This window comes from Pyrus communis, chromosome 10, assembly GCF_963583255.1.
Source record: "Pyrus communis chromosome 10, drPyrComm1.1, whole genome shotgun sequence".
Lineage (NCBI taxonomy): Eukaryota > Viridiplantae > Streptophyta > Magnoliopsida > Rosales > Rosaceae > Pyrus > Pyrus communis.
The window spans coordinates 19408516-19419127 of NC_084812.1; the positions used below are offsets into that span (position 1 = coordinate 19408516).

Below are 10612 nucleotides of genomic sequence, written 5' to 3' on the forward strand. Positions count from 1 at the left end.
CAAGTATTAAAAGAAGACAACATGTAAATAAAAGTAGACATTTTATTAGCATCAACATCCAATTTAAACATTCCATTAGTAGCATATCCCTTTCCCACAAAAACTCCATTTTTAGTGAGAGTATACGTATCTGCTCTAATGGTTTGAGTGAATCCAACCTTGTTGAGAAGAAAGCCCGAGATCAGATTCTTCCTTATTGTTGAAGCGTGCATCACATCTTTCAATATCATGGTTTTTTCCAGAGGTGAGCTTCAACTCCACCTCTCCAGTACCAACAACATTAGTTAAGTGCGAATCACCCAATAACACCTTCCTTCCCTCAGTCACAGAATAAGTCTTGAAAAGGGAACGATCGTAGCAAACATGGCCAAAAGCGCCAGTGCCCATCCACTGCCCCTCGGATCCATCAACTAGGTTGATTTATGATATCATTGCAATTAGTTGCTCTTCAACAAGATTTGAATGAGAAGCAGGGTTTTCAGAATCCATGGCAGATTGATGTCTTAAAATTGTTGAAAATTGAAATAGAAAGGAACGAAGTTACCCGAAAAATGTAAAAGCCTTGAGTGATGAATGATTCTTGGGATGAGTCGCGGGCTAAGTCACTCTCTTTAAAATGTTTCACAGATCTGCCCAAAGTGTTCAAGCAGTTGACAAACACCACGTCGTCCCCAGGATAAAACAGCCTAGAAACTTCTTCTTTTGATAAGGTTCTTCCTTGCACAACGGAAGAACCCTTGAACTTACACCCTTTCAATATGTTGCTAACCAAAACTCAATATCATAAGGTACATGTATTATTTTTGTCGTGTCTTTTTCAATGATTCCAGGGACTGCTATATATACTTATAGAAGAAATAGACGTTGAGGGTTTGAGAGATTAAGGGCTTGAAAGCAGGACAAAATCAAAACGTAAAGTAAACTCAAAATGAAAAAAAAAAAAAAAAAAACAGTTTGATTATGTATAATGACATGATCTTCTTCTCTATACAGATAAGGAATCGCATATTTCATAATTAAGAGCAGATAACTCCTTGTCTAATTGATAAAGCCAAAATCAATTGACTGTTATGTGTATAATATTGGTAATAAAGCAAAACATAAATATATTTAAATATTTAAATAAAAAATATTTACTCCAACAGTACTAGCTTGCTAACCTCGACTTCATCATTTTGCTTTGATTTGATTTGATTTTGATCTTCTCTATAAGATTTGAAAGTCTACTTATTTTCATGGTCAACTCATCATCTTTCTTATTGAACTTTGGTACAGCCTTCTTTCCCGAGTCGATGACAATCTCTCTCTAATTAGACTCATTCTCGTCTCTTGTGTGAGGTTTTTGTTCTTGGCTTTTCCGTTCGGCTGCCGACCCTAGTTATGGCTAGGGTCAGTGGTAATCCTCTTCTTTTTTTTTTTTGCTCTTCCTTCCCTTATTTTCTGTTACTGCTCTTCCTCAGCTATCCATCATGATCAGTGCGACCTATGCATCCTTGATGCCATTATTCCTACTCAATTTATTCTTCATATCCATCCAATTCATCAATCCATCTTCATGTCCCTCATCCATCCCCCACAAATTCGATCCTCTTTATTTTCGATTTGGCTTATTCATTCATCAATTTATACCTTTGTTTGGTCTGCAATCACTTTTGACCGTGATCTGTCACGGTACATCGAGAAGGTGTGTCGAGTTCTGGTCTTCGTATCGGCTTGGGTGTCCGTACCACCTCCTTATCTTGGTCTGCCTTTATTGGTAGTGTTGCTTGTGGTATTCTTATAGGCTTCTTTGTTTTCTTCTCCTTGGTGGCTGCGTTCGGAGAGGGTTTCATTAATGGATCATGGGGTCTTCCTTCCTCCCATCTGTAAGGTGTTGATTGGTTGGAATTCTGGTGTTCGATGGTGTACTTGGTTCCTGCTATTTGTGCAGTGCTACAAATGCAGTTGTAGCAGAAGACGAAGGTTCTCTTTCAATGGGTCTTTGTTTTTGGGCTTTAACCTTTGTTTTGGCCTTTTTGTGTGTAGTTTGTAAGGTCTAATTTTGTGTTGTGTATATGGTTTGGACCTTGGTGTGTAGTTTGTTTGGCCCTTTTTCCTTTATATTTTAGTGTGGGCCTTTGTGTTGTAAGTTTTCGATTGGTAATAAGTTTACCATTTGTAACCAAATAAAAAACAAAAAAAAAAAAACTCATCCTCCTTCCTTGGAGTTACTATTCAATGCAAGAGGTTTGAGTTGTGAAATAATGTCTAGTAAATAAGCACATGGTGTCAATTTCTAGGGCATGAATGTTTTATATCCAACCTTAATCAAACATAAATAATTATTTTAACCAAAAGAAATTTAAAAAAAAAAAAAAATACATAAACAATTATGTGAATGATTAACTTAAGCCTAAGCACTATGGTGTGGCCCAGCAATTGAGGATGAATTCTAGGCCCGCATTCTACACAGCATATCCTGTGTTCAATTCTTAGCGATGATGAATCACGCAATAGTGGCCAGGAGGATGCTGAAATGCCTCTGCGAGTCTTCCGGCTCCCGAAAGAGTGGAGTGCGTGGCGAAGTCACTAGCTAGTCCCCTTTTAAAAGATAAGAACTTAATCCTAATATATATTAGTTTGATCCCTCTTTGTCTACAGGGTCGTCTAAGAAAAAGTAGGTTGAGATTAGTCCACAAAAACTAAGGCTGCGGCCAATTAATTGACAGTGTGACGGTATAACATATTTAGAGTACCAATCAATTAGCTTTCAACGAAAAGTCAGTCTTGATCTTAGAAGCACCAAAGGATCATTGAACAATTTACTAGTATATATTTGATATTTGACATTTGAAAGGCCTGACCTAGAGCTGTATATATATAATGTATATAAATAGGTCATGGGGATAATATATAGCATGCTTAATGTTTTGGATTAGTTGACTAAAATATATAATCCAATTAAGAGAGCAATGATGTTTTGTGATTTTATAACAAGTTCAAACAAAACGTGCGAAGGCATTATGTGCACGTTTCTTACAATGATTATCATTAATTTTAAATACATTTTCTTACTAGAATATTATAATACCTGATAGGAGCATATTTATGCAACTTTGTTATCTTATTTCTTTGCATTTACTTAGTTAATTTCCATTTATTTTGGTAATTTATATTATTTTCGTATTATTGTAGGTCTAGTTGGTAAAGATGACAATAAATAGTTAAATGGAGCAATTTGGAGCAGTTTTGGACTTAGATTGGATAGCATTTGGTTTGGACGTTTTTGGTGTTTAAATGGTGTTAGACATGTGCTAAAATCTGGTGAAATTAAAGTTGAGGCTTGGAAGGCAATGAATTACACAAGAAAAAGGAATCCTAATTGGAGAGGAACATTATCTTATCCTATCCTAACTTATCCTATCTTATCTTATCCTATCATATACAACATTATCTTATCTTATGTCCAGCAACAAGGAGGAATCCTAATCACATTCCAACACTTTCTACCTGATTTTTAGAGACCTAAAATAACTCAAAATTGCCAAAACCCTTTCCTCCTTGGATTCAGCCATTTTCCCCTATATATATGAAATTCATGTAGAGATTTAGAGTGTCATGCCTACCATTCATCCATTGAAGTTGCTGGAATTTTCAAAGTTCTTTCTATCTTTGTTTTAAGTTTCAATGTTTATTTTAGATTGCTTTTCAGTTATGATGAACATGTGTAACTAAGTTTCTTTTTAGCTAAAGGTGAATTCGAAGCCATGATCATATGTTTTATATAAGTTGATTATATCCAATTATTATTTCATAAAACATGAATGTGATTTATTTATCTGCTTTATAAAGAACTTATTCTTGTATGTTTATTAAGGGTGCCCACTTAGTTTGCATGCAGAGATTTGATGCTAGAATATAAGGGAATTTCACCTAATCGTTATGAACTTATATTTGTAAGTAGTAAAAGTCACTAGTCATGATTGAGTTAAGTAAATTCTGCGCAGGAGTATCATGTTTTTCATAGTTACAAATGCTTTGTCAATGCTTATGATTTTCACAGAATTTAATGATTTTCGAAATACATCTCTATCATGCTTTTAATAGTTAGGGAACTTGAAAAGAATAATTTGATTGCATCGCTGAGTCCAATTCAATTAACCAAGGAAAATCTAATAGTTAATTTGTGCAGTTCACAGTTAATTTGGGGTATTGTCATTCACGGTTAATAAAAATAATAACTGGAAATCGATTTGTATGCATATGTTTCATGTGTGGAGAAGAATCCTCTAGCTAGCCTTTCACTTATATCTCGTACAAGACCTACTTCGTTAGCTGCAATTTACTTTATTTTTGTTAAAATTCGTCCAAAAATCCCCCTCAGTTTTTATTTTGTGTTAGTCTAGCTTAGTTTTCTGTTTTTAAGTTTAATTTGTGTTGATTAGCATCCCTCCTAAACCCGGTCTAGAACGATCCCTACTTGCTCATACTACAATCGTCTAAATTATAGGGTTTAATTTGTGTGCTAGTTTCTATCACATCAATAGCAATTGACCATTCACCACAGTGGTGGAAATGTGTTGAACCGTTGCAGGACGGCATGAGTTAAACCCCATTGTTGGTTACTCTAACATCTAATCTAACAAAATCTATTATTTGACAAAAAAAAACAAAAAATGATAATACTTACATTCTCTTGTAAGTTCGGAGCTAAAAACTGTACACGCCCTTGTCTATAATCACCTTTCTTTTATCAACAAATATTTATTTAATAAGTCATTATTTAGTATTATAATTTAGTAATATTTTTTTTCACTCGTAAGTAAAATTAGGATCTTAAGTTCGAATCGCTTAACAAGTTAGCTATCAATTTATGATCTATCTTTATTGGGTTGTTGACCGATTTATGGTCAGTCCATGTTAATTAATGAAACTGAATATTTTCCATTTTTTTTTTTTTTAAATCAAGTTAGCTACAGACACTGGTTGGTGTGCCATAAATAAGTGGGCACTATTGAATTAATTTCGCGCTCCGGAAAAAATAAGAGAAGAAAAAGATTAAAAAAAAAAAAAAAAAAAAAACCCCAGATAAAAAAACGCTCGCAATATACGTTTAGGGTTGAAGTTCCTACGAATTGCAGTTCATAATTTACCAAGTTTAATAAAGGTTTTAAGAAAAAATACTAGTTATAAGGAAAACTACTAATCGATCACTTCCATTTTATTTGGGTTAAGCCACAAATTATAAGCAAATACACTTACAAGCATCGGAATGTTGATATTCTTTTGCCCCATTGCACATCACTCACATGCCACCAGTGCCAATGCTAGAAATTGTTGCCGCCATGGTCGTTGTGCCAAAAAATTTTCTCCAATACCCAAAAAATTTGATCAACTGGTCACAGGAACAAGTTGGCCGGCTGAAAAACTTGGTAGGATTGAGTGACAATCATGTAATTATTTTGAATTATAGTATTATAAAATTGTTTTGGTTAACTTTTCCATTGATACCTATACTAAAAAAAAAAAAAATATATATATATATATATATATATATATAGGTATAATGACAATGGCATGGTGGTGGCGGCCTTTTTCATGGCATGACGGTGATAGTGGTGCTGAAGATTGTAATAGGGATGATTCAAGGCCGTCTCTGACATTTTGAGGACTATGTGCAAATTTAATTAAAAGACCCTTTTTATTTAAAATAATAATTTTTTTTACATCATATTCATATAAAATTCAACAATCAATATTCAAACTTAATTGAAATCAGCATTTCACTCTTATTAATGGAATAATCTCCCATTGCCATGAAAAAAAGAGCACAACTGAAAAAGAGATACATAAGTACACTTTTGTTTGTGGAAGAAAGTAATACGCAAGTTAGTTTTTTATTGCTAGAAAAATTTGAAAGAAAGTAATACACAATATTTTCTATTGTTGGAAAAAAGTAGAAAATTAATATATTAAGTATAGCCCTTACTTAATCAATTGTAATATAGATAAAATCATATGATGATGTTTTTCCTTTTCAATCAAAATTTTTTTTTAGAAAATTTATATTCATATGTAATAGGATGAAACATTTTGGGGACCTCATAAATTTGAGGTCCTGTGTAACTATACCTTTTGCACACTTTAACGCCTTTGGGATGATTGTGGTGACGACAATGGTGATGGGCGTGTAAGTGGGGAAGGGGTGGTGGCAGCAGTGGCATCTATGATTGGGTTCTCTTACTTCTACAAAACTAACTCATTAAAAAATATGCGTATGCAAATGGTTGTTTGTCTGCAAGAAAAAAATAGGTACTTTGACGTTGGAGAACACAATACAAGATTCCCACGTCAGAAAGTTTATAAAATTAAATATAATTTATAATTTATATTAAGTGGTTCTACTTTTAATTACACCGAGACTGTTCACAATAACATTCTCGCGCATTTTTTGTTGTAAATTTAACAAAATGCAAGTTGAAAGATGATATTAATATAGTTAGTAGCACCGTAGCGGGCTGATGACCCGTCTCTTCGAAATTAAAAACGTATAATGACCAAATTTGATGATTCAAATTGGGGGTGCTCCGACAGTCCAACTCCAAGAATTGAAAGAGGGGAGTACAGTCAACAAGTTTACATTGGCGGGAAATTACAAAGAAATGAATGTGTAGGATCATAAGCATTAAAGCATGCATACAATGTACGTTAGTCAAATGTGGCTGATATTTTTCGATGCCGTTCGCACTTATTAATGCCACATGGAAGTCATCAATTTATAATCTACAGATTGCAGATTGAGAAGGGCTTTTCTTAGTCGGGCCTCTATTCATTGGTCCAGACCAAGCAAAATCTTAGAGGTCAATTACACCTTACAATATTGATAGTTAGTGATATAATCTAGTAATAGATAAATTTGAACCACATTATTTGAAAGGGTTTGGGTTTGATTCTCGTCATAGATAAATTTGAACCACATTATTATAACAAGTCTATTATGAGACTTAACCCACTAACCGGTAATATCCAAGGAGAGTGCTAGAAATCTTTGCACTAATTTTTGTATTTGAATTTTTTTTCACTTCTTTAAATGACGCATGTCATGTTTTTATACAAAAAAACAAGATCGTTAATGCTTTTGGATAGGAATTAATAATGAAAAATGGAAAAGGTAATTTCAAAGACATAAGTTCTGTTTTTGTGTAAAAAAAATGACACGTGTCATGAAAAAAGTGAAAAAGTCTAAATGCAAATGTTGCTAGTATCTTTGGACATTCAATTAGTAAAATTAGTGATAGATACATTTTTTAGGGTGAACACTAAAATTGAAAGTACTATTTACTTATCATGAATAATTATGTAAGGTATGAGTACCATTTCTATTCTTGACATATTATTCATTAATTTGTCGAAAAATGTGTATCTCACTTTAAAATTAGTTATCTATCACATGAAAATTAGGTATCTAATCACCTAAATGATGTAGTTTATCTTATATCTAACAATCGTGCATCCGATTACAAGTAACCAACCACGATAATTATGTGACATGTGCACATTAATTGCTTACCTAATCTTATTTTAAACATGTGGTTTATTTAGCATTTTGTATCGTCACAATGACCTAGGTTTACTTTCTAATAAGTTGTGAAAGGATCGATTGAGTCACGTTTGAAGTTTCTTGTCATAGTTTTTTGCATTCCCTCTTCATTATATCAGGTTCTCATCTTTTGGGACGGCAAAACAGTTGTGGTTCATCCGACCGACAATCAACCGTTTGAAGCCAATATGATTCAGGCGCAGTATTACGATGATCAAGGCGACTATATTACTCTACAAGGTTTGAACGAGGAAGGACGGCCGACTAGAATTTCGGTCCAGAAAACAATCGAGGTAGGCGTCGAGACTGTCCATCAGGATTCGGCGAGACTTGGGTTGGCTGATATGATCGCAGACACTGATGTCTAAAGATAGCAAGACAGACGTCGGGCCGCGGTTTCATCTACCATGGAACGATTGCTGGCCCATTGGTATGTTATTTCCAAGCAACCAAATCCGGGCGTAAACTTGGTCAAATTTTTCGTCGAATGAGACAACGACCCAGTACTTTCACTAGACAAAGTTCAGGCTGCACCAGCCGAGCTCGAGGATAGTCAACCTCAACTCAAAGATCCTTTAAAGGAAATAAATGTTGGAACGGCCGAAGACCCATGACCTTTGTTCGTTAGTGCTTTGTTACCCCAACATGTAAAAACCAAGCTTTGTAATTTGCTCAGAGAATTTAAGGATTGTTTTGCTTGGAACTACCATAAGATGCTTGGTTTGGATCAAACACTAGTCGAACATGAATTACGCATCAAACCTAGGTGTAAACCATTCCGCCAACCACCTTGACGTTTCTCAACCGAAGTACAACTCGGCATAAAAGATGAACTCGTTCGACTTTTAAAAGCTGGGTTTATTCGGACAGCTCGATACATCGAATGGTTGGCAAACATCGTCCCAATTTTAAAGAAAAATGGTGCCTTGCGTATCTGCATTGATTTTCGAAATTTGAACCTGGCAACTCCTAAAGATGAATATCCAATGCTAATTTCAGATTTGTTAATCGATGTGGCAGCAAACCAGGAGATCTTATCCTTTATGGATGGACATGCTGGTTATAACCAGATTTTCATCGTCAAGGCTGATGTCCATAAGATCGCTTTTCGTTGCCTGGGGGCACTTGGCACATACGAATGGGTCGTCATGCCATTCGGCCTCAAGAATGCCAGCGCCACATACCAACGAGCCATGAATACTATTTTCCATGATTTGATTGGTACCACCATCGAAGTCTACATTGACGATGTTGTAATCAAATCACAACATCGGCAGACACATTTGGATGATCTCCGTCAGGCTTTCCTACGTATGCGTCAACACAACCTTAAAATGAATCCTGCTAAATGTGCTTTGGTCGTATCATCTGGCAAGTTTTTAGGATTCCTTGTACATCATCGTGGTATTGAGGTAGATGAAAATAAGGCTTAAGCAATCATCAATGCTCTACCCTTGATGACTAAGAAACAACTATAGTCGTTGCTCGGCAAGATTAACTTTCTCCGTCGATTCATTGCCAATTCGACAGGAAAAATGAAATCCTTCTCCACACTCTTGAAACTTAAGGATTCTAACCTCTTCGAATGGCATGCAGAACACCAAGAGGCGTTTACACAGATCAAGGTCTCCCTCAGGACTCCCCTCGTCCTAGTCCCATCACACATGGCAGACTTCTCAAGTTGTACATCTCAGCGGCCAAAGAATCCATCGGATGCCTTCTTGCGCAAGACAATGATGCTGGGCGAGAATAGGCCATTTTTTATCTTAGCCAAAATCTTAAGCTACTGGAGATTAATTATTCTGCCATGAGAAGCTCTGCCTAGCCTTATTTTTCACTGCATCAAAACTCAAGCATTACATGCTCTCATCAGTCACTTAGGTCATCGCCCAGATCGATATCATTCGTTACATGCTCACTTGGCCGCTAGTAAAAGGCCAAATAAAAAAATGGACAATGGCACTGTCTGAATTCAGTTTGCAATATGTGCCCCAGAAAGCTGTCAAAGGCCAAGCGTTGGTCGATTTCTTGGCCCAACATCCTTCACTATATGGTTTTGGGGGCAATGACGTTGAAATCAGCATGATGGAAATACGTGATAATTACTGGACGATGTACTTTGATGGCTTTAGTACTTTAGTCTCAGCTGATGTTGGGATCGTTATTCAATCCCCAAATCATAGCCACTGGTACTTTTTTCTCGAGTTCGATTTCGATTGTACGAATAATCAGGTCGAATACGAAGCTCTTATCATCGGCCTTGGTGTCCTACATGATTTACGGGTAACTCGTGTCCTTATTGTCGGTGATTCCGAACTTGTGATTAACCAACTTAATGAGACTTTTCGTTGCATGAGTTGCACTCTGGCACCTTATCGCATGGTTGCCAGCTATTTGGCCGAGTCTTTCAATGACGTTACTTTCAAACACATTTCACGAGTTCGAAATACTGACGCAAACTAATTAGCTCAAATAGCCTCTGGAGTATAACTCTTGGAGGGTAAACTAGGCTGAGAAATACCTGTGTTATGACAAGCATACCCAGCCTTGGTTAATCAGCAAGTTCTCTAACGCGATTGCGTGATCCGTACACAAGTCATGTCCTTACCTTCATTGTTGGAGCGGAAGAACCATATAGAGGTCTGCGCAGTCGAGGCAATGCCAGACAACTGGAGAAGGTCAATCATACGATATCTTGATAATCCCAGTGATAAACACGACCGCAGGACAAGGGTCTATGCCACAAATTATGTGTTGTATCAGAGCGAGTTGTGCCAAAAAGGTGACGATGGTTTATTATTATTATGCCTCGGCCTGCGAGAGGCTGCCTAAGCAATTGCAGAAGTACATGAAGGAATTTATGGGGCTTATCAATCTGGGTGCAAGATGTGTTGGCTGTTTCGACGACAAGGTTATTTCTAGCTGAGTATATTGAAAGATTGTATCGAGTGCACATAACGATGTGTAGAATGTCAAATTCATGGGCCTATACAACGAGCCTCAGCAGAGATACTTCACTCGGTCACCAAACCC

The 10612-nt window shown here is 36.1% G+C and overlaps 1 protein-coding gene across 1 annotated transcript; it reads left to right on the top strand.

Annotated features, from left to right (window-relative positions):
- The first annotated feature begins 9535 nt into the window (after positions 1-9535).
- On the top strand, positions 9536-10042 carry LOC137747952 (uncharacterized). Its single transcript, XM_068488074.1, has one exon. It carries the CDS (start codon positions 9536-9538, stop codon positions 10040-10042), a length of 507 nt encoding a protein of 168 aa, XP_068344175.1.
- The last annotated feature ends 570 nt before the right edge of the window (positions 10043-10612 follow it).